Raw genomic sequence first — 25612 nt, 5'->3', positions numbered from 1 at the left:
CCTACCCTGCCCAGTAATACAACATTTCCTGTTTCTTTAAGGGATGAATATCAGTAACTAAATAAAATTTCACATAATTATTAGCAGGGTCAAAATGCAGCTAACGAAACTGTCAATCTTCTATGAAGTTTAATGAATTATAACTTTATTCTCTATATTTGTACGAACTGGTAAAATGGACATCGGTGTCGTAAGAGGCTTCCTTCTGCTAAACCACCCTTAAAATTACCAGCAGTTATATTTTGCCTTTATTTATACTTTACCATGTCTAGATTATTTGTGCTCTATAATTGTGGTTGTCAGGTGCCTTTGAGTCAGTTCCGACTCACAGTGACCCTATGTACAACAGAATAAAATACTGTGCCATCCTCACAATAGTTGCTATGTTTGAGCCTATTGTTACAGCCCCTGTGTCAATCCATCTCATTGAGGGTCTTCTGCTTTTTCACTCACCCTCTGGTTTACCAAGCGTGATGTCCTTATCCAGGGACTGGTTCCTCCTAATAACACGTCCTAAGTACATGAGACGAAGTCTCGCCATCCATCCTTCTAATGAGTATTCTGGCTGTTCTTCTTCCAAGACAGACTTGTTCATTCTTCTGGAAGTCCATGGTAGAACCAATATTCTTTGCCAACTCAATATTCAAAGGCATCAATTCTTCTTTGGTCTTCCTTATTCACTGGCTGCTTTCACATGCAGGTGAGGCAACTAAAAATACCATGGCTTGGGTCAGGCGCACCTTAGTCCTCAAAGTGACACCTTTGTTTTTTAACAGTTTAAAAATACATCGTTTGACTTCTTGACTTCTGCTTCCATGGGTGTTGATTGTGGATCCAAGTAAAATAAAATTCTTGACAACTTCAATACTTTCTCTGTTTATTATTACGTTGCTTATTGGTCTAGTTGTGAGGATTTTTGTTTACTTTATGTTGAGGTATAATCTATACTGAAGGCTGTTGTCTTTGATCTTCATCAGTAAGTGCTTCAAGTACTCTTAACTTCTCAGCAAGCAAGGTTATGTCATCTGCACACGGCAGGCTCTTAATTAGTCTTTCTCTAATCCTGACCACATGCTTCTTCATATAATCCAGATTTTCAGATTATTTGCTCAGCATACAGATTGAATAACCATAGTGAAAAGATACAACCCCAGTGTACACCTTTTCTGATTTTAAACCATGCAGTATCCCCTTGTTCTGCTGGAACAACTGCCTCTTGGTCTATGTACAGGTTCCACATGAGCACATTCTTTGCAATGTTATCCATAATTTGTTATGATCCACACAGTCGAATGCCTTTGCATAGTCAATAAAACACAGGTAAACATCTTTCTGGTATTTTCTGTTTTCAGCCAAGACTCATCTGACATCAGCAATATCCCTCGTTTCATGTCCTCTTCTGAATCTGGCTGAATTTATGGCAGTTCCCTGTTGATGTACTCCTGCAATCACTTTTGAATTATCTTCTGCAAAATTTTACTTGTGTGTGATATTAATGATATTGCTCTATAATTTCCATGTTCTGTTGGATCATCTTTCTTTGGAATGGACACAAATATGGATCTCTTCCAGTTCGTTATCCAGGTAGCTGTCTTCCAAATTTCTTGACATAGATGAGTGAGCGCTTCCAGTGCTGCATCCGTTTGTTGAAATACATCAGTTGGCATTCCATCAATTCCTGGAACCCTGTTTTTCGCCAATGCCTTCAGTGCAGCTTGGACTACTACTATGAAGTATTACCCTCCGAGACTCCTCTAGTAGCTCTATCTAAGTCCGTCATTAAACAATCGAGTATTTACTTTCTGTAGATCAGAGAATTAGGTTTTAAACAAAAATTTAACAGGAAAAACAGAATATTCATCTGAAACAACTGAACAACAGCTGCATTTGCAACTATAAAACTCCAAAAAGAAGTGAAGCAAAGAAGTCTGTAACAACTATATATTATTTCCCTTGGCCCTTTAAACAGCAGACAAACCAAAAACCAAAACCAAGCCCATTGCCATTGAGTTGATTCCAACTCATGGTGACTCCATGCATTACAGAGCAGAACTTTTCCACAGTGTTTTCTTGGCTGTAATCTTCACAGACTAAAACTATCAGGCTTTTCTTCTGCAGCACCACTGGTCAGATCTGAACTGCTAACTGTTAGGTTAGAAGTTGAGAGCAAAGCATTTGCACCACCTAGGGCCCATAAAGGGGTCCTAGTGGCGCAGTTGTTAAGTGTTTGGCTGCTAACCAAAATGCTAGCAGTTGGAATCCACCAGCCACTCCTTGGAAACCCTAAAGGGCAGTTCTACTCTGCCCTACAGGGTTGCTATGAGTTGGAATTGTCCTGAAGGCAAGAGGTTAGGTTTTGGGTTAGGGACCTTAAACAGTAGCTAACACAATACATTTAATGCTTTCTTGCCATCAAAAATATTTCTGATTATCACAATATTAGATATGAATATTCCTCGATGTGAAAGTTACTTTGGTGTTTCACGGTGTACAAAAATCTCTGTAAAATTACCGAGGCTTCTATTAGTCACCACCTTGAAATTTACATCTTACCAATGCTGAGATAGAAACTTGGGTCAGTCTTACTCATCACTTCTCTTTCTAATTCATCCTCCTTGTTAGCATATTTTTTTTCCTCAAAGAAATAAAGACACTACTTACTTTCCTTCTAGGAGAACTGCAAATTACATTACCTTTTATCTGAAAACAGCTGGCAATGTCAGAAGTAAGATTGGAAACCTTTCTCTTAAAGTACTTAGTCCTCTTTAACCAGTGATGAGGAATGCCTGGTTGCTGCTAATGGTTTATGTGCTTGCCTGCTAACTGAAAGATTGGAAGTCCACCTAAAGATGACTCAGAAGAAAGGCCTGGCAATCTGCTTCCCAAAAATCAGCTATAGAAAACTTTATGGTGCACAGCTGTACTTCGACACACATGGGGTTGCCATGAGTCAGAGTCAACTTGATGGCAACTGATTTGAATCAGTGATGCACTCCTATTTTGATAGTACAAACCTTCCAATATTTATTTGGTAATAAAACTGTATTAGGAACCATGCACAAAAGTTTAAGAATTTCTGTAGAAGGGGGACACTAAAAAAAAATACAGCAACAAGATGGTTGGGAACAAGCAATGTTTTTCTATCTACTTAGAAAATGAAAACTGTTAGAACTGAAATGAATCTTAAGAGGTCAGTTACTCCTATGTATCATGTAAAGGAATAATTTACAACTCATTTCTCAATAACCTTACCTCTGAGGAAAGTTCGTCTTCATCAACATCAATCTCTTCTGAATTTTCATCAAAGTCTTCCATCTCAACACCATCGTCCATAAATTCTGCATTAACCGAGATGAGCAGAAGACCCAAACATAGCCTAAAGCCTTGGAAATGCATATTGATTATCTGTGAAATTAAGAGGAATCAGTAAAAAAAAAACAAAGTTCTGATAAAAACATGAAATAATTTATCCTTTGTACATCCTTTATCCTAGGGTGGTCTATAAAGCACATAATTAATAAAATTATATAAATTATGCTTTGAAGAAGTAAAAATACAAACTTCAAACCTCAAAGAAAACAGATTCTACAGCTGCAGGCCTCAAATAATAGGAGACCCCTTTTATAAGAAAGAAAAAAAAAAACTCACAGTTCCTAAGTGTTGATTTATTTTTATTACAATGTTGCTTAAGTGTATACAAACATACAATTGGAAATTTTATAATTATAAAATCAAAATATGGTTATATATAAACACCAATGTTATGGATTGAATTTTGTATCCCAAAAAGACAAGTTTATGCCAACCCCTGGTACCCATGAATGTGACCTTGTTTAGAAATAAGATCTTTGAAGATGCTATTAACATGAGATCATACTAGGGTAGGGTGTGTCCTAATCTAATAAGAGACACACACAGCGAGAAAAGCTATGTGATCACAGAGTTATGCTGCAGCTGTAAGCCAAGGAACGCTGGGGTACCAGAAGCTAGGAAAGACAAGAAAGGATCTTCTTCTAGAACCTTCAGAGAGGACACGGTCCTGCCAACATCATGAATTCAGACTTGCAGCCTCTAGAACTGTCAGACGACAAATTTCTGTTTGTGTAAGTCACTTAGTTTGTGGTATTTTGTTACGACAGCCTGAGAGACTAATACAACCAACAAAATAAAGGAAACTAAGGAAAACAACCCTCACATTTACTGTGATACTGTTTTGCTGAAGTCAAATCACTGCTAAACAAACAAAAATGTGGCTTATTTTGAACAGGTTGACTGCTGTGGAGAAAGTTCTTCAGCATTATCATCCCTATAATATCATGATTACTCAATTGTCTGTTTCTCTCTATTCAAATACTTCGAAACTTCTGTTCCTTATAGCATACCATAATATAATGTGGCTGTCTCTTGGCAGAAATACATGATTTATAGAATTACGTCCTCCACTCAACAGCAGCTAACATCAACAATTTCCATTAGCACATTAAAAATGCAAGTTTTATTTCTCGGTGCCCATGTAGTTCCAAACACAAAGTAAATGTCATGACTGAAACAGTGCAGCAATCCTTGGTTATAAGGTGGGTGGTCATCCACATGATCCGGAATACAGCTGAATAACTTTTCTTCAAAATCACCATCAACGTGAAAATTAAGAAAAAAATTCTGAGAATTCTTAGACCTTCAAGAACAATCTGTAGGCCTATATACATCTGTGTAAGAAACACTGGATTCACAATGATAGCACTTTACATCCACTAGAAGAGCTATGAACAAAAAGAGGCAATAATAAGCGTTGGGAGGATGTGAAGAAATTAGAACCCTCAGATGTAAAATGAGAACATAAAATGGTGCAGCTGATTTGGAAAACAGATGTCGGTTCTTCAAAATGTTAAAACAGAGTTACCATGCTGTGTTGTTGCTGCATGTCATTAAGTAGATTCTGACTCACAGTAACCCTTTGGGACAGAGCAGAACTGACTCGCAAGGCTTCCAAGACTGTCATCTTTACGGAAGCAGACTGCCACAACTTTCTCCTGCAAAGTGGCTGACAGGTTCGAACTGCCATCTTTTGGTTAATATTCGAGTGATAACCACTGCGCCACCAGGGCTCCTTTAAAGTTACCATATAACCTAGAAATTCTACTCTTAGGTATCTCCCCAAGAATTCACACAAAAATGTGTACACAAATGTTCACAAGCACAGTTTTCATAACAGCCCAAAAGCAGAAACAATTCAAATACCTGTCAACTAATGAATGAATACACAAAATGTGGACTATCCATATAAAAGAATATTAGTCAACAATAAAAAGAAGTACTGATACATGCTACAATATGGGTGAATCTCAAAAATATTACACTAATAAAAGAAGCCAGTCACAAAAGACCAGGTACTATATGATTTCACTCATACGAAATGTCCAGAACAGGCAAATCCACAGAGTTGGAAAATAGACCAGTGAATACCTAAGGAAAGGAGCAGCGGAAGGGCTAATGTATATAAGGTTTCTTTTTAGGGTTATCAAAATGTTCTAAAATTGGAATATGGTGATGGTTGCACAACTCTGTAAAAATAAAAACCATTGAACTGGATGCTTTAAACAGGCAAACTTGAAGTATACAAGTTATGTATCAATAAAGCTGGTTTTTAAAAAAAGAAATAGCAGATTACAAAAAGATTACACAAAAGAGGGATAACTGGAATAGGAAGTAAATTTAAAGAGACCAATCCGTCTCAGTAATTTTTTTTTAATTTTTCACTTATTGACACAAACATCAGTATACCAGTAAATTGCTTAATCGTTAATAACCCTAAATGCTTCATTGTTTTAAAAGTTTAAGAGCCTTCAATGATTTATATGATGATGTAAAAGGTGTCTTGCTATCAAAAATATCTGAGTAAAATAGAAATGCATAATAATAGTAGTAGTAATAAACATTCATCACTAAGGTCCATATCCTGTCCTTCAAAAACAAATGCATACTTTAGGTTCTTAATAATTAATTTGTTGAAAAATATGTTCTAAGTGGGATGCTTGACCTTTGGTGTACTGGGCTGCTAAAAAAAACCCCGTTGCCATGGAGTAGATTCCAACCCACAGTGACCCTGTAGGACAGAGTAGAATTAGCCCATAGGGTTTCCAAGGAGCTGCTTGTGGATTCGAACTGCCGACCTTTCGTTTAGCAGTCTGAACTCTTAACCACTGCACCACCAGCGCCCCACTGGGCTGCTAGGGAGGTATTACAAGGAAGCCAAGTGGGCAGTGCTCCTTCTGGAACCCTACTCATACTCAACCCGAGTAATCCAGTTTTATTTGTTTTTTTATATTATAGTCCTTCCTAATTTTCCCTCAGAAATAGGTGTTGATGCTTCAGGAAAAATATTTAGAAAAGTCTGTATCTTAAAAATTTGCTCTTCCTTTAAGTCCCATTACTATGATCTTACATTTGTATAAAGGAACTAGCTAACTTAATCCTTACAGCCCAGGAGGTGAATAGGATAGGTATTATTATTCTCAATCTACAAAGGGAAATTTGGAAGATTTTTTAAAAACTTGCTCAAAGGCACATGATTATAAATGTGAAAAACAAGATTAAAATCCAGAACTTTTCTTCTGCATACCATGCTACCTCTTCAATCTTTCCCTACTGCTTTATATATGTTTATTATAAAGCAATGGAAAGAAGCCACAAAATTGGTAGCAATGTATTTTCAAACCTCTTGGAAATTTTTGAAATTTAGACTATTATTAGTACTAAGTTATAAAGATATTTACCCAATAATGGCCATACCTACCTTACCATAGAAGTGAAATACTTAAAAACAAACTGTAATTGGTCACAAACCATTCTGTAGGCAAGGCAGTTTTGTTGGGATAACAGTCTCCATTAAGAAAACTACATAGTCTGAGAGAGTATTTGCTGTTGTTGCTGGTTTTTTGTTTTTGTTTTTTAATTATAAATACAGAGCTAATATTTTCTGCTTAATTCTGTGCTATTTTATCACTACACAGTGATGCACCAGCTGACAACTTGAGAATCAGATCATGAAGTTCACAGTATTCCTTGGAAGTCTACCACACTATGGCACCAACGTATCATCAAGCTCCAAGCAAAATTGTGAGGTTTGTTGAATCTTGTTTTTTAGATATTGCCAGGCCTACACTGATGCCTTGAAAGGCCTGACAACAAAGTAGCATTTAAAAAAAAAAAAAAAGTAACTAGATTGTACAATTTTAGCACAGCAAGAATTTCTTTATATAGTATGACGTTTAGTGTTGATGCCATTCCCTTCTCTCCTTACAAACAATGTATATAAAAGATAGCAAGTCCAGTGTTCTAAGCATCTCCACCCTTGTGGAGACCACTAAACCTCAGCTGTGCCTTCATGAGGAAGAAGAGAAGCACTGAAGAGGTGCATTCATTTGCACCACACTGTATCTTTCATCTTGTCTATATTCTTTGCATTGCTTCCTGGATGATTCAATAACAAACTGAACTGACTTTAGCCAAGTATGACATACCATTCTCCCCAATCTTTAAAACCTGGACCAAGCCTCATAGTCCGGTTTATCTCAAAGTTTCACCAATATCACCTAAAAGCCCTACTGAACCTCCACTTTCAGCCCCAAATCACAAATTATAAAATACAGCCAATTTACTAGTATTAAAGTAAAGCTCAATCTCACATGAAAAACAGGAAGAGCACTCACAGAAAAAGCAATTACAGGATACCCAGTATCTGTTGTAAAATGTGACAGAGACTGCTAGCTAATCACCACACTATTTTCTTTTTCAAGGGGATGTGGCTAGACTACACTTCCACTGGCATTAGGAACGACTACGTGACTGAGTCACAGCCAATGGAACGTAAACAGAAGGGCTGTATGTCATTGCCAGCCTTTACCATAAAAAACTCCCATGAGCAACTCTCCATGATCTTTCCTTCCCCTTCTGCTTTGATGCAGGCTACTTTGAGAGTCAAAGTTGAAGATAGTGGAGTTACAAGTTAGGAAGAGCCTGCATCCCTGAATCACCACTTGGGGGACAGTCATCCACTCATCAGGAACACGAGAAATTATGTTGTGTTAAGCCTCTGAGACTTTTTTATTTGATCAGCTAGCATTACCTTAACTAACACATGTTAACTAAAACGGTATTTTTTCTAAATCAGAAGGGCTCTAGAAACAATGAAAATACCTCAAGCAGCAGAGTAGAAAGTCAGAAAAGAATCCCCAAAACAGAATAGCTGAAAATGCAAATGAAAGCAATGGCCTTTAAGGGGGTGGAGGAGAGGTAGCAAAGGCGCTGAAGGTTTAGGTAACAAAGTTCTAGAAAGCATTCGGAGGAGTCTGGATCTGACACTATAACAGTGGGAAACCACTGAAGGCCTGAGATCAGTGAAATTATCAGTCAAAAGCCTGGATATGGGAATGTTCACTGGCTGCGCTAATTACAGAAAGAATGAACTATCTCTGCAGTAGATTTTAAAAACATAGCTACACACTAAAATTAAAATTGACTAAGTAGCACCACTTTCAAAATAATATGTTTATGTAAACATGATAATTATACATGTTTGTTTACTTATTTTGGGGCCCTGGTTGCACAGCGGTTAAGCATTTGGCTTCTAACCAAAAGTCTGGCAGTTCGAATCCATCAGCCACTCCTTGGAAACCCTATCGGGCAGCTCTACTCTGTCCTGTAGGGTCACTATGAGTTGGAATAGACTCAACAGCAACGGGTCTTTTTTTGTTTGGTTATTTATTTAAGATTTATACTATCTGTTATGGATTGAACTGAGTCCCCCAAAAAGATATGCTGAAGCAGGGCTCTGAAGTAGCTCAGCCATAGCCAATGAAGCAAAATCAGAAAAGACCTGAATTTTCAAAATCTGGGTGAATGAGAATCATAACCAGAACGGGAAAACTTAACTGGTCATAACCCTGGAATGGGAGACTCAGAAGAGGCGTTGTGAGCCCTTTCAGAAGCCAGATGAGGTAGATTAGGTTATTAGCAAGACTTTGGAGAGCAACACACATTCAAATAAGCCACCATCTTTGAGTGGGACACTGCTGCTTCCTACTCTGCTCAAAAACCAACAGGCAAGAGATTTAGTTGCTATGCAATGCATATGCTGCCCTTATTTTCTAAGAGGGACATCAAGTTTCTAGCAGGGCTTTGACCTGTAATTTTTCCCATTCCAGCTATCATTCCAATTCACCCAAATTTTTAGAATTCAGGTCTGCTCTGGTTTTCTTCATTGGCCATGACTGAACCGGTTAGAAGTGGTTCAAAGCCCTGTGTTGAAGTACTAATGCCTGTACCAGGGAATGTGACCGTTTGAGGAAACAGAATTTTTCTTTGCAGATGTTATCAGTTAAATTAATGAAGTCATACCAGAGCCTCCTCTTCTAAAAGAGAAAGACAGACATTGAAACACACAGGGGAGTAATGCACCATGTGAGGATACATGTATGTGCAGTAAAGGAACCCCAAGGATTGCTGGTAGCCACCAGAAGCTGGGAGAGAGGCATGGAACAGTTCCTCTTTCAGAACGCTCAGAAGGAATCAAGATAGCTGATACCTTGATTTGAACTTCTAGCCTCCAGAACTGTGAGACAATACATTTCTGTTCTTTAAAACCACCACCTTTCTGTTATTTTGTTATGACAGCCCTAGGTAACGAAAACACTACCTCTACCTAGTTTCAAAAAAATAGTTTGAGGCAACTTGCAAAACACAAAATAGACAAAAATATAAGCTCACTGAGGGCTGGAACTCTTTCTCATTTCTGTTTTCACAGTGCCGAAAAGAGTGCTAATACATGATAAACAGGAACAGTTATATGTTTATAGAACGAATAACAGAAAAAAAAAAAGTTAAGAAGAGAGAAACAGAATGGTACCATATAACTAATGAGTCCTGTCCCAGAAGCATTCAACAGTAAATCTAGCAGAATGGGTTTCTAGGCAATTAGGGGAAAAGCAGAAATAAAATAAGTGAGTTTTTGCTGACTAGTAAAAATCTACAAGATCCTTGGGGGAGGAGGTCCTTTTGCAGATTTCAACTCCTAGAAAAATGTATGGCATAAACCCTTACATAATGTCTTTAACTATGGTTTTATAAGACACAGAGACATAGTTATTTTATCAGTACTTCTAACATTGGCCTTCTAAAGTTTAGGGTATGATACATTGCTAAAACTTAACAGAGTAAAAATCATTTCTATAGGGAAAGAAGATAATGGTCCGGAAAGTCTGCAGTTCTGTGATCTAATTTACTATGACAGAGTTAATCATATTTTGAAATTCTATTCTACATCTACGAAGAAATATCCCCTTGTGAGTTTTCAGAATGTTGCTATAGACGTGTTGTATCTTCACAACTCTCATCAGAACTGACTTTAATAGAAAAGATAAATAGAAAAATTAGATTAAAAAGCTTTTGTGTTACCACATCTCACAAAACAAAACAAAACCCTGAACATATTTTTACCATAATTGGAGGATTATTCTTGGGATTATCTGGCTATGGGGCACTACACAATTTACTCTGGAGGATCACAAATGAGGTGAGGAGGACAGTAATGGGGACATATTAGAAAGGCAACATTCTTCCAGAGAAGCTCATCTGATACTACAAAAGCTACTTCAGAATAAGTAGTATCAGGGATTTATTAATTTCTTACTTTTAAAAAAATTTCTTATCAAGAATTTATTAATTTTTTGATGGCTAATGTTTTCCCCAAGAAATTCAGGGGAGGTGAGACAGTAGATAATAAAATTCATCATTCACTAATTCATTCAACAAATATTTATGACTGTCAATTATGTGCCAGGCATTATTATGTTAGACACTGTGTTTACAGTAATCAGCAAAACAGGCACATCCCCCAATCTCAGAACTTAGAGTGCAGGGCAAAAGTCAGATGTTAAACAAATAACCCAGGTATAATATGTAAACTATAACAAGTGACAGAAAAGTCAAGAAAGTTGGACAGACACTAATTGGGAAGTTAAATTTACGTAATGAGGGAGAAGCTGGGGAAAGCCGCTTTGAGAACATAACGCTTAAAGTGAGATGCGAAGGATAGACAGGATTAATTTTCTCGAGGCCAAAGTTACAGACAAAAGCAGCAGCATGAGATGAAGGAACTGAAAGGGGGAGAACACAGCAAGAAAAATAAGGGTTGCTTGTGAGTACCTGCTGTTTTTCAAGCATATTAATTCCAATCTTTACAGCACCCTAAGGAGCCCTGGTGGTGCACTGGTTAAGCACTTGGCTGCTAACTGAAAGATCGGTGGTCTGAACCTACCAGCTGCTCTGCTGGAGAAGGATGTGGCAGTCGGCTTCTGTAAAGACTTACAGGCTTGGAAACCCTATTGGGCAGGTTTACTCTGTCCTACAGGGTAGCTATGAGTCCATTTTGGTTTTGGATAGAGTACCCTATGACCATATGACCTGTCCCATGTTATCGATAAGGAAAGTGAAGCTCACGGGAGATAAGTAACTTAGCCAAGACTTACACAGCTACTAAGTAAAAGACTCAAGACTCAACATTAAGTATAGCTTCAAACTCTTAATTCCTTTCAATAAGCTTCTAAGATTAGATTTAATCATTTAATCCTCATTGAATGGCATTAAAGTTCTAGGACTCTAAAACATGGTACAAGGTTAAATATTTTCTTATGTTCCATCTTTAGGCACCCATTGCAATTTATGTGGATTTTATTTTTTAAAAGCTGTATTTTTTACATGCATCTAAATTATATTTTATACATATTATTTAGTTATTTGGTTAAAACCAAAACCAATTGTCATCAAGTCAACTTTGACTAGTTATTTGGTTAAATGACATTTACCGAGCCAAGATTTAAAAACAGTTTAAAGGATAAACAAAAATATAAAAATTAACAACTTTATGGTATTACCTTATATTTATATGGCGCGTCAAAATTTTACAAAGTGCTCACACAAATTTCAGGACTATTTCATTCGATACCTGTATTTCTTAAAAAGCTCGAGGGTCAATAACCAAACCAAACCTGTTGCTGCCAAGGCAATGCTGACTCATACGACCCTATAGGACAGAGGAGAACTGTCCCCATACGGTTTCCAAAGAGCGGCCGGTGGATTTGAACTGCAGACCTTTTGGTTAGTAGAAAAGCTGTACCACCAGGGCTCCCAAGGGTCAGTAGGAAGGCTTATCATCAGACTTACAACTATCACATGCTAAAACCAAGAAAACAAACCAGCTGCTGTGGAGTCAATTCTGACGTATGGCAACCCCATGTGTTTCAGAGCAGAACTACACTCCACAGAGTTCTGAATGGCTATGACCTTCGGAAGTAGATCGTCAGTCCTTTCTTCCAAGGTGTCTCTGGGTGGATTCACACCTCCAATCTTCCAGTCAGTAGCTGAGCACTTAAACACCCAAGGACTCCTATCATATGCTAGTTAATATGAATGTTTCTAGGTATTTTGTTTTTCCTTAACAACAAGTTGTTTACAAAGAATGCCTTCATTAACTGTTAATACTTCTAACTTCCACTGGTAGGCTGAATAATGGCATCTCAAAGATGTTAACACTCAAATCCTTGGATCCCTCACACAGCAAAGGGGGCTTTGTCGGTGGAATTAAGGTTGCTAATCAGCAGACTTTAAGATAGGGAAAGTATCCTGGATTATCCATGTGGGCCCAACGTAAGCACATGGGCGTTTAGAAGTAGAAGAGGAAAGCAGAGAGGTCAGTCAGAGAGATGTGGTTAAGAAGAGGCAGGAGACATATGGAGAGCGAGAGGGACTCCGTCCACCATTGCGGGCCTTGAAGATGGAAAAGATGGACATGAGCCAAGGAATGTGGGTGGCTTCCAGAAGCTGAGTATACAGCCAGCAAGAAAACAGGGACCTTAGTCCTGTGATGACAAGGAACTTGAATTCTGCCAGCAACCGGAGTGGGCACAGAAGCGGAGTCTCCCGCAGTGCCTCTCGTAAGGAATGTAGCCGTGTCAGCAACATCTTGATTTTAGCTTGGCAAGACTTGTGTCAGACTTCTGGCCTACAGAACTGTGAGATGATAAATCTGTACTGCTTTAAGCTGCTAAATTTGTGGTAATTTGTTATAGCAGCAATAGAAACTAACACTCTTCCTATCACTACTATACTCCTTAGTTCTGGCTTCTTATCTTTGAAACTGTTTCTACCAACCAAGTTCTAGTTGATAAATGCTTTTTCCAGTCCTTCAACTGCCTGCTGCTCATGACCTTGCTGATCACATAATGTCTCCTTCTTGGAATCTTCCTCTCTTGGTTTTTCCCATGGGACCATTCCTAATTCTTGATTCTCTTCCTGTTCTCTGCCTAAGTCTCCTTCACTGGCACCTTTTCTAATCATCTGGTAAATATTGTTTTCCTTAGGGTTCCATCCTCAGGCTCTCTTCTTTCCTTACATTACATATTCCTCCTTGATGATTAACTCCTGACTTCTACCTTTAAGTTAGCTAAGGGCCTCCCCAAGTCTTATCTGCAGTTAAGAGGTTACTTTTTAGTTTCAAACCACTATCCATCTTCACGGGGCTCTGGTGACACAGTGGTTAAGAGCCACAGCTGCTAACCAAAAGGCTGGCAGTTTGAATCCACCCACTGCTCCCTGGAAACCCTGTGGTGCAGTTCTACTCTGTCCTGTAGGGTCATTACAGGATCAACTCGAAATCAATTCGACGGCAACGGTTTGGGTTCTTTTGGTTATCCATCTTCAAGGATGTTCCAACGCATCCATTAAATTGAAAGTGTTCTTTCCTCCTCAAACTGCTTCTCTATCTTCTTTATTCCAGATTCTCATTAACTGCACCTCTAGTCAACCAAACCAGGCAGTCATCTTAAGACTATTCTCTCTCAGTGATCCCCTACGCACTGGTAACTAAATCCATTCGGGTATTTCTTGAATGTGTCTTCCTTCTATTCTCATGCTACAGTCTTAATTTAGGAACCATCATTTCTGAAAGGGATTAGTGAACTCCCACTTTGCCTCTTCATTTCCAGTCTGCCAATCTCCAAATACTTCCTCTGCCTTGCTGCTAGTATGACTTTTCTAAAACAAGTCTTATTTTACTGTGTATAAAAATGTTCAACAGTTCTCTGTAGTTCTCAGCATAAATTCTGTCCTTTCTAAGCCTCGTGTCTTTCACTCTCTCCAACACTCGCCTATGTAACACATTCATGATTCTGTATATGCTATTTCTTATAACTTACATGCCTTTCCACTGTTATTCAGAATTAATAGCAGAACGCAGGACTCACTCAACATTGGTATGCCTCAGGAATAGTGTTTGAAAATAACCTATTTAAAGTTTTAGTTGTCATGCAGCTTCAGGAACTCAACTAGAGAAAGAAAGAATAGGAAGTACACTGGATTTGTCACCATCATACCAAGATTCTAGTTGTGTTATTAAAAAGGCAAGTGATTAAAACTACTCTGCCCTGTTTTTTTCATTTGTCAAGTGAACAAGTTGAGCTAGATGATCTCAAAGGTCAATTAAAGTTGATAATTCTAGTTTTCTAATTAAGAACACTAAAATTTATTAGGTACTGAAAACAAGTAGTAAGGCTAATTTATAGTACTGTCCAATTTCTACAAACTATTAACATACTTAAATCGTTCACACACAAAAATTAACCATATAGGCTAAATAAGTAAGATGAAGAATACAGAATATTTTGTCCTAAGGATTTGGGGATAAGGTCTACAAGGAATTGAAGATCAGACCGATTAGATGCGAAGGCAAAACTATAAGCTGAAAAGGGGTCGAATTTATAACTGAAAGAAAGAAGGGCTACCTGAGTGACTAAGTGGCCTATACAGTGATATAAAAAATTAAAAGCAAGCAAAAACACAAACTAGATCAGGTCTTTGCTGGCTTCTGCGCATCAAAAAGTTTCAATATAAATTAACTCTCTCCTAATTTGAGACTTCTTCCAAAGGCCATTTGATTTACTTTGGCCCCATCCTAGGCTTTGATGTCATTTGCTTTTAAATCCCAAGCAAATGCCTCCTCCTCGTTGCTTGGGGCAGATGCTATAAATCAACAGCTAAAGTGTCTGACTGATTATAAACGGGCTCTAGGCGATAATGAGTCTCTAGTAATAAGGGTTTCACTGGATTCAATCCAACCCTCTCGCTCCCTCCTCTGCGGCGCACACTGGTCTCCAGACAGCGCATCTAGGGAGTGGCCAGAAGTCACAGGCCACCTCCGCTGTGCAGGTTGCGTCCTCTCGCCTTCACAGTGGTGGGGATTGCGTAAGCTGAGCCTATTTTGTTTTTGTTTGCGTTTTTGAAGGGAATCGCCGGTGGAGTGAGCGGCGCCAGACGCGCCCCGGGCCCCCTCACAGCCCTCGGGAGCGCGCCCCGGGCTCGAGCGTGGAACGAGGCCGAGATGTAACCGCTGGAATAACGGCCTCAGCCCCGCGGCCCCTTGCGGTGCAGGGCTGACGGGCTTGGGGGCGCCGGGCCTTCTCCCGCGGCCCAGCGCAGCAGGTGGACACGGCGGTGCCGCAGGACCCAACGGACTCGCGGGCGTCCACTCCCGCCGCCCGGGGCGCCGCGGCAGCCCTCAAAGCCGCGTCTCCCAGAATTCAGCCTCCACCCCTCACCTGGCCCCGGCCTGTTTAACCTTTCGGGTTGCAAAAGAAGGGGGTGCGGCCCGGGAATCCCAACCCGAGGCGAAGCAACAACGACTCCGATTCCTCACACCAGCTCAAGAGCAAAGGGCAGCGGGAAGGTGGTCGACAGTTCACGCACCTGTCCTGCGGGCCCGTTTTCGGCAGTGGCAGCTCTGATGTCCGAGTCGCTGCCACTTGGTCCCCGCGTCTCCCCAGACCAATCCCGCCGGCGGCCGCCCAGCAGCGACTGCTAACCGCGCATGCGCGTGCGGCCGCGGGCTGGGAGGAGGCGGTGGCCCGAGGCGCGAGCCGCTTGCATCTGCCCCGCGAGGTGCTCAACCGTCACGGAGCGAGCAACCCTGCGAGCCCGGCGCTGCCGCTGCCGCTGCCTCTGCAGCCGTAAAGCGCGCTCCCCGGGCCTCCGGCCGCGCTGCACTCCTCCGGTTGGCCAATCATAAGGTGGACCGGGTTCTGGGGTATCGGAAGAGTCATCGTCATCATGGTCCTAGTATTTTATCTGCGTCGGAGCGCCTGCTGTCCCTGCGACACTTTAGTTCTACCTATTACACGATAATTATGTCTTGAATTTTGTGTAAATAACGTTTTCGAACAACGCTCATTATTAAGTGCAGCAAGATTAGTGCCCTAGGCTCCGAGTTCTGTATTGTAGGAGATAAAGGAGATGGTTGTGGTCAGCAGGGGTTCCTAATTCCTGTCTGTATGCTCTATATGTGTGTGTATATATATATATATATATATAGCGAGAGAGTATACACACACGCACATATGAGAACCAAAAGGTAGCAATTCGAACCCACCAGCGGCCCTGAGGGAGAAAGATGTGTCACTCTGCTTTCTTAAAAATTACAGCCTTGGAAATCCTATGGGACGGTTCTCCTGTGTCCTACAGGGTCACTGTGAATCAGAATCACTGATGGCAACGGGTTTTATATATATTCAGTCCACTCATTGTACCGTGGAAGAAAACGCCTGGTGGTCTGCTTCCGTTAAGATTCCAGCCAAGAAAACCCTATGCGGCAGTTCTACTCTGTAACACGTGGGGTCACCATGAGTTGGAATCTACTCAAAGGCAACTGTTTTGGTTTTTGGGTTCTTCCTGACAGTACTATTAATAAGAATTGCTAACAGTTACTGTCATCACCATACTTTAAGAGTTTTACATTCTTTTATCTCATTTAATCTTCACAACAACCCAGGTGAGGAAACTGAAAATAACTTGTCCAAGTTCACACAGCTAGCAGATGGTGGAAACAGGATTCAAATCCAGACCCGTCTCTCTCAGAACCTGTAATTTTAATCAAAAACACTAAAAATACAGCATAAACATAGTATAGAATCACAACCTCATTTGCCCCTTAGATGTTGAATCATGCAGCTTTTAATACTTATATTTTATAGTAAATCTTGAATATGAATTTGGTAAAGTCACAATTTCAATTTTATTGCAAAGAGTAAAAGTATTTAATTCACCTATGAGTCTGAGACCTCTGTTGAAAAGTCTCAGATTAAAGGATAGCTCTCTGTGCACAATAAGTGATTACTGGCTCGACATCAAAACCACTGAACATTTTTCACATTACATTAGTAATAAGTCAATCATTTCTAGACCGTTGATGCTGTCACATCCTGGAGAGTGTTTAATTTCTAAGAAAACAGACAAAATTGATTTGAGGTACTTTGTAACAATATTATCTCCTTAATTTCTCTTTAGTCTTTCAAACTTCTATTATTCAATGTGATTCTGTGGCCTGTAACAAAAACACTTAATGTGCTCAATAAGGATTTTTTAAGAATTCACTGAAAGAAGCTGAAAACTAAAAATTGAAGAATTGGAGGATTTTTGCTAGATTTACCATCATCTTGATCACTCAGTACTCAAACCTTGGGGACATCTTTGACTCTTTATCTTTGGCTCCTACATTCACTGTCTCCATAAATTAAACTCTATCTCCATAAAATCTCTAGAAGAGATCCCTTCCTCTTTGGTCCCACTGCTATTTCTCTAGTTCAGATTCTCACTGCTTTAAAAACTGTTGCCAGGTGGTGCCTAACTGGTTGTCCCTCCTTCAGAGGCACCTGTATCTATACATTTCATAGTTTCATCCTCAGCTCATTCAAAAGCCTTCAATGAGCCTTCATTACCTACAAAATCAAGTTTAATTCCTGACCCTGGAACTCAAGGCCTTACCTACATCTTCAAAATTATCTGCTACTTATTGAAAGGGCAATACAATATTTCTAATTTTATTTTCAAAGGTAACTTTTCACCAGCTTAATAAAGTATGTTATTGTTCTATGATAATAATGTAAGAGAAGAAAGAATGATCTGAAAATTAATCCAGAAGTTTGGCTCCCTGAGGATGGTGTGGATTTAGAAATATAAGGTGAGGAGTCCAGGAAGGTAATACTAAACAGTAGAGTTGTGAAGTACTCTGGCATATCAGAGTTCAAGATAGATTTGAGGAGACGACCTAACCAAGAATGGAAGAACTGGGTAATCAGAAAGCTGGGAAAACATTAAAAGTGGGAAAAGTTATGTTAGTGGATGTAACAGAGCAGTGTCTTATCTGAAGTATGTTTTGTGAAAAAAATAATGACTATGCTTTATTAATGGCCTGCTATTAAGTGCAAGGTGCTCTAAATAATTGATTTAAAAGTATTATCTGTATTTTACTAACGAGGCTTTTCAATTTGCTCAAGATTATGAATTCTAAGTGGATTGAAGTGGCATTTCCAGCTGGCAGTTGGGTCTACAGAACTGCTAAGTTTTTTAAATTAAGATCAACTGTAGCAATGAAAAAACTATTGACAGACTATACCCAGGTAACTTTCACCTCAACGTAGGCTGAACCTATAGGCTGATGATTATTTGAAGAAGTACAAATAGTAACCTGGTACCAAGAAAACAGTAAATATGGAAAAGATTGGTATTTTAGTGATTACTATATAATTAGTATCCGATGAAATGAAAATCTGTAACATTTGGATAGCATCACTCATAGAGGAAGTTATCCTAATATATCCTTACTGATTAACATCTCTTGACCAACAGATTAGAAATGTCAGAAACAAAATCATCACCATGGAAAATGACAGGCAGTCTCTGAATGCTGACATAGAAATGATACTGATAGAAATAAAAATTCTGGGCATTCAACTTTTGGTAGATAACTTGATCTCCCAAAAAGTAAGCAAAGAGTGCAATCCAAATTAAAATCACTATAAATAAATATAATAATTCTTAACATATAAATAAAAGCTTGGTGGTTTTAGAGAAATCCAGGTTTTAATCTAAACAAGCTATTCAGAAATCTGAATAATGCCGAAAATCTTAAGTAAAAGAAATACTTTGAGTAAAATACAGTTGTGGTTTTTAGTAAACCTAATGTCTGAAAAATGTGACACATCAGAATTGGAGAAGGGCTCATTAACAACCTGCGATATGCAGATGACACAACCTTGCTTGCTGAAAGGGAAGAGGACTTGAAGCACTTACTGATGAAGATAAAATATACAGCCTTCATTATGGATTACATCTCAACATAAAGAAAACAAAAATCGTCACAACTGGACCAAGCAACATCATGATAAATGGAGAAAATACTGGAGTTGTCAAGGATTTCATTTTACAATCAACACCCATGGAAGCAGCAGTCAAGAAACCAAATGATATATTGCAGTAGGCAAATCTGCTGCAAAAGACCTCTTTAAAGTGTTAAAAAGCAAAGATGTCACTTTGAGAACTAAGGTGCACCCAACCCAAGCCATGGTATTTTCAATTGCTTCATATGCATGTGAAAGCTGGACAATGAATAAAGAAGACCAAAGAAGAATTGATGCCTTTGAATTATGGTGTCGGCAAAGAATATTGAATATATCATGGACTGCCAGAAGAATGAACAAATCTGTCCCTCAAGAAGTACAGCCACAATGATCCTTAGAAGGAGGATGGCAAGACTTCATCTCGTGTACTTTTGGACATGTTATCAGGAGGGATCAGTCCCTGGAGAAGGACATCATGCTTGGTAAAGTAGATGGTCAGTGAAAAAGCAGATCATCAGTGAGATGGACTGACACATTGACTGAAACAATGAGCTCAGACAAGCAACAACTGAGAGGATGGCACTGGACTGGGCACTGTTTCTATTGTACATAGGGTCGCTATGAGGCAGAACCAACTTGATGGCACCTAACAACAACAACGTCTAAAAATACACAAATTCTTGAAATAATATAAAATGGACATATTTCTCAGAGATGGAAGATCAATGAGTGCTAATGAAATGCAAAAACTTTCCATAAAACTTGATTTTTCATTCCTAGCATAAAAATCTTTAGTAATGTTTTCTCAAGTGTAATCAAGAACAGTGCCAGCTAGCACCTAGAAGCTGCTTTGTTAATGTAAATGGTACTGATAAGAACACATCAGTGAAGAAAGAGTAGTCATACTTCTTAGAAAAATTACAGAAGGCCTGCTTAAATACATAGGATAAAAGATTGATTCACTTTATTTTCTGTCTGCTAACTGCCTCCAATTTTATTGCCTCCAATTTCATACTTGCTTCCTTACATTTGTATTTTCCTATGCCAAAATGCTGTCTGGCTATTTTCACATGAATAAGGCTGAGACCTGGGCTCTGTTTCCTCCCATAGCAGGTCCTTCCACAGGCTGAGATGAGGTAGTTGCCTCTGGAATGAAGGAGGCAGGACTTGCCACCACCTCCAGCATCCAATCTCAAGACAGTTGCATCTTTTCCATTTGCTCTCATTGGACCCTAGCATAGGTAGATCTCAGCAGACATGGTGAGGTGTTCAAGGCCAGAGTAGACAGTGCCAAAGTCATTCTTGGGCAACTGCCACACCTGCACCCAATTACATCTTGAAAGAAATGCATAGGAAAATGTGGTCATTAAAAAGGATTAAAGATTACAAAATTACAAAACTTGATTATGATTAAAATCACTCAATAGCCAAATAACACGGCTGAAGAGAAACTGAAGACCAAAAATGGAGCTGAAGAATTCTCCCAGTATATGGTGTAACAGTCAAAGATATGTAAAGTGTATTTGGTAAACGGTAAGACAGTACACACAATACTGGGGAAGCCAGCACAACTTGTACAAGGCAAGGTCATGAAGGCTCCATAGACACATCAAAACTCCCTGAGGGACTCAGTTGCTGGGCTGAGGGCTGTGGGGACGATGGTATTGGGGAGAATCTAGCTCAACTGGCAGAACAAAGAAAATGTTCTACATTCTACTTTAATGAGTAGCATCTGTGGTCTTAAAGCCTGTGAGCAGCCATCTAAGATAGTCCACTGGTCTCACCCCTTCAGGAGCAAGGAAGAATGAAGAAAACAAAAGATACAAGGGAAAGATTAGTCCAAAGGACTAATGGACCACAACTACCATGGCCTCCGCCAGACTGAGTCCAGTACAACTAGATGGTGCCCAGCTACCACCACTGACTGCTCTTACAGGGATCACAATAAAGGGTCCCAGATAGAGCCAGAGAAAAATGTAGAACAAAATTCTAATTCACAAAAAAAGACTAGACTTACTGGCCTGACAGAAACTGGAGAAACCCTGAGAGTATGGCCCCCAGACACCTTTTTAGCTCAGTAATGAAGTCACTCTTGAGGTTCACCCTTCCGTCAAAGATTAGAGAAGCCCATAAAACAAAACGAGACTAAAGGGGCACAACAGCCCAGGGGCAAGGCCTAGAAGGCCAGAGGGGACAGGAAAGCTGATAATAGGGAACCCAAGGTTGAGAGGGGACAGTGTTGACATGCCATGGTGGGGTTGTTAACCAATGTCATAGAACAATATGTGTACTAACTGTTTAATGAGAAGCTAGTTTGTTCTGTAAACCTTCATCTAAAGTACAATAATACATAAATAAAGTACAACTTTTTTAAAAAAGAGATCTTTTATAGCAGGAAAAAAAGATATATAAAGTGTAAAAGGAAATTATGAAACATGGAACATAGAGAAGTTCTAATCAATCTAGTAGGAGTTCCTGGAGGAAAGAAGAAATAATTAAAGAGAGGTAATGAAGAAAAGATTGAAGTTGTGTAGAATTTCATTTTACTTGGATCGACAATCAATGCCCATGGAAACAGCAGTCAAGAAATCAAACAACACGTTGCATTGGGCAAATCTGCTGCAAAAGATTTCTTTTAAAGTGTTAAAAAGCAAAGATGTCACTTTAAGGACTAAGGTGCACCTAACCCAAGCCATGGTGTTTTAAATTGCCTCATATGCATGCGAAAGCTGGACAGTGACTAAGGAAGACTGAAGAAGAACTGACATCTTTGAATTATGGTGTTAGCGAAGACTATTGAATATACGATGGATTGCCAGAAGAATGAACAAATCTGTCTTGGAAGAAGTACAGCTAGAATGCTCCTTAGAAGCAAGGATGGCAAGACTTTGTCTCAGATACTTTGGACATGTTATCAGGAGGGACCAATCCCTTGAGAAGGACATTGTGCTTGGTAAAGTAGAGGGTCAGCGAGAAAGAGGAAGACCCTCAACGAGATGGATTGACACAGTGGCTGCAGCAATGGGCTCATGCATAACAACAATTGAGAGGATCGTGCAAGACCAGGCAGTGTTTCATTCTATGTACATAGGGTCACTATGAGTTGGAACCCACTCGACGGCACCTGACAACAACAGTATTCAGAATAATGATAGGAAAAAATGTCCCAGAATCTAAGGAAGAAACGAGTCCTCAGATTAAAATGATCCAGTGAATGTCAAGCAGGATAAATTCTCTAAAACCTGCTCTTCCACATCTAAAAAAAATCTTCATAATTTCAAGGATAAAAAGAATTCCTAAAAGTTTCCAGAAAAGAAAGAAAATTTTAATTTAATTCTTCATATTAACCTGGAATATGATCCTGCAGATTTAATCTTAAAAGTTCAAAATTTAAGTCAAAATTAAAATCCATAACATGCATATATGTCTTCTTTTCTTCTAAAAAGAAAGAGTGAAATGGACACATAAACAGTTCATCTTTGCATATTCTCTATACCTTGGTAGATGACTCAGTTCATACTGAGGTAAATGTGTGAAGATTTGGCACATGAGGATAATGCAGCAGCAATATTAAGTTAATGTTTTCATAATATTTGATTTAAAAATAAGTATCTATGGTTCACCTATTATTATTGCTTAAAATATATCGAATAAAACACAATAGAATAACAATAATAATAGAGATTTTAACATACCCCTGTAAAACTCTGGTGGATCAAGCAGACAAAAATTAGTAAGGATTCAGTGGAAGATTTGAACAACCAAAATAAAAAGCCTTTTATCCAATAAATAGGAATACAAAAGCAACATTTATAAAAACGAATGTGGGGAGATGGCCCAAGATGGTGGCTTAGTCAGATATACCACGCTGTCCCTCTAGAGCAAAGACCCAAGAAACCAAGTGAAATGTATAGATGACAATCCTGGAACCCTGAACATCAAATGGAAGGATAGAGAATTAGATCAAACACCAATTGGAAAAAAACTGAATGAAAACAACGAACAAGGAAAGATACGGAGTGGAGGTGCCCTGCCAGCCAGCCTGGCACAGCATGGCCATCTTGAGACAAAGCCAGCAGAGATCCTGGGTAAGGAGCACAGGAAGGCAACTTCACAGAATTCCCAATAGGAGACAGAAAAACTCTGTAGACATACCTGGAATGACGTAAGGTGAGCAGAACATAAACTGAATCTAAAGAGGGAAAGTACAGGAAGGAGGGTGACAACTCCAGGGATCCTGGTGTCCACAGAGCAGGGAGGAAGCTGGGATCCAGAGACAGGACTACTCACCAGTGGCAGTCCCTGACCATTAGGGTGAGTGGCGCACAAGTAGTAATAGATTCACAGAGTGTCAGTTGGAAGTACCCCACCTGATCAGACAATGGGCAGCCCCCCTTGCACTTGTCAGGTCCAGGTCCCAATTGCTGGCCACATCCAATGGGAAGTGCCCAGGCAGCCACACCTGGTGACCAGAGGAGTACACTTTCCCTCCCTCTGCTCTACTGGAGATTAGTGGTATAAACACCCCCAGCCCCTGCTACCCCGCCAGTCTGGGGAAGGCAGTACAAGCCCCCCTCTTCCTCACCAAACCCATCCACCAGACCCCGTACCCTGCCAACTCGGTGAGAGGCAATAAGTGCTCCCACGCCGCCAATTGCACACCACATCCTCCTGCTCAATGCCTCACCCACCAGGTGAGCATCAGAGAGAACCCCATGATCCTGGTCACCTCCCACATCCCCAACCACCACCCCACCCACCTGGTAAGCAGCGGGGAGTGCCCTGAGCTCCCGGTCACCCACCACACCCCACACCTGTTGCCCTGCCCACCTGGCAAGCAGCAGAAAGCTCTCTGCATTCCCAGTCACCTGCCACACCCTCTGCCCATCACCCTGTCTACACAGTGAGCACCAGAGAGGGCTCCGAACTCCTGGTCACCAACCACACCACTCGTCTACCACCCTTCATACACCCAGTGAGTGGCAGAGAGTGCTCCCACCACCCGCCACGCTCGCCTGCCACACATAGCCCCATCCACCTGCTGAGTGCCATTGCATGCTCCTGCGCTGCTGGACTGATGACAGGCAGTGGCCTGAACCCACCCATCCCACCTTCAGCTGCCCAGCATGCCCAGTAAACAGCAACACGGGCTTGCCCTGCCCTGCCTGCCTCTGCCCTGCCCACCTGGAGATAAGTGGTGAGGGCTCCTGTGCCATCAGACAACTGATCAACGGAGCAGACCTGCCCCACTGCCCTGACACATCAAAACAAAACAAGACAAAAATCAGGACAAAACAAAATAGAATCAATAAATATATTAAAAAAAAATAGCACCTTAATGCCTTGGAGATAGCAGACAATAACAAATCATATGAAAAAACAAAATAAGATAGCTCAAAAAAGTGAGCAAGATAAAGGAGCAAAAAACCTTCCTGAGGAAGAAATGGTAATAGAACTACCTGATAAGGAATTTAAAAGATTTATATTAAGAATTCTCAAAGAGATCAAGGAAAACAGAGTCAAAACCCTAGAAAAATTCAGGAAAACAATACAAGAACAAAATGACAAAATAAATACACAATTAGAAGCCATACAAAAACAACTAGAAAACCAGAAGATTAAAAATAAAATATCCAAAATAGATAACCCAGTGGAAGGACATAAAAGTAGAACTGAATCAATGGAAAAAAGAATCAGCAAAATAGTGGAGAAATCCCTTGATACAAATCTGTTTGAGGAACAATCAGAATAAAGAATGAAGAAAAATGAAGAAAGCCTAAGAGTTATGTGGGACACTATCAAGAGGAAGAATTTACATGTAATTGGAATTCCAGAAGAGGAGGAGAGGAAAAACAGCACACACAGAACTTCTGAAGATTTATTGACAGGAAACTTCCCTAGTATCATGAAAGACAAGTTTCCTTCCAAAAAGCTCAGTGAAACCTATACAGGATACAGCCCAAAAGAAAGTTACCAATACATATCATAATCAAACTTTCTAAAACCTGAAAGCAACTAATAAAAGATGAAATACCACCGATAAAGGGGCACCAATAAGACTAAGCAGTGATTTCTTGGAAGAATCCTTACAGGCAAGAAGACAAGGGGATGACATATATAAAACTCTGGGAAAAAAAGAACTCATAATGAAGAATCATACACAGAAAAATTGTTTTTGAAATATGAAGGCGGAACTAGGACATTCCTGATAAACAGAAATTAAGGGAAAATGTAAAAACCAGACAAACCTTAAAGAAATATTAAAGGGAGTCAGTCTTTTGGACAGAGAACCAACAATGTCAGACAACAACCTGAGATCAAAACACCTGACAGCATCACCTAGATACCAACCCAGATAAAGAATTCTAAAAGTAAAATCAATCTGCAAAACT

At 39.7% G+C, this 25612-nt stretch overlaps 1 protein-coding gene across 1 annotated transcript in view; it reads right to left on the bottom strand.

Moving 5' to 3' along the window:
- CLGN (calmegin) overlaps nt 1-15936 on the bottom strand; it is a 64570-nt gene extending 48634 nt beyond the window's left edge. The window contains exons 1-2 of the mRNA XM_004385474.3: nt 15796-15936; nt 3253-3405 (exon numbers count right to left, since the gene is read on the bottom strand). Of these exons, the coding sequence (XP_004385531.1) occupies nt 3253-3396 (144 nt within the window). The 5' untranslated portion in view covers nt 3397-3405; nt 15796-15936. The remainder of the gene's footprint in view (nt 1-3252; nt 3406-15795) is intronic.
- Between the last annotated feature and the right edge of the window lie 9676 nt (nt 15937-25612).

Source organism: Trichechus manatus, unplaced genomic scaffold (genome assembly GCF_000243295.1).
Source record: "Trichechus manatus latirostris isolate Lorelei unplaced genomic scaffold, TriManLat1.0 scaffold00139, whole genome shotgun sequence".
NCBI classification, from domain to species: domain Eukaryota; kingdom Metazoa; phylum Chordata; class Mammalia; order Sirenia; family Trichechidae; genus Trichechus; species Trichechus manatus.
Note: the sequence above shows the minus strand (reverse complement) of the source record. Positions and strands in the feature narration are given on the sequence as shown.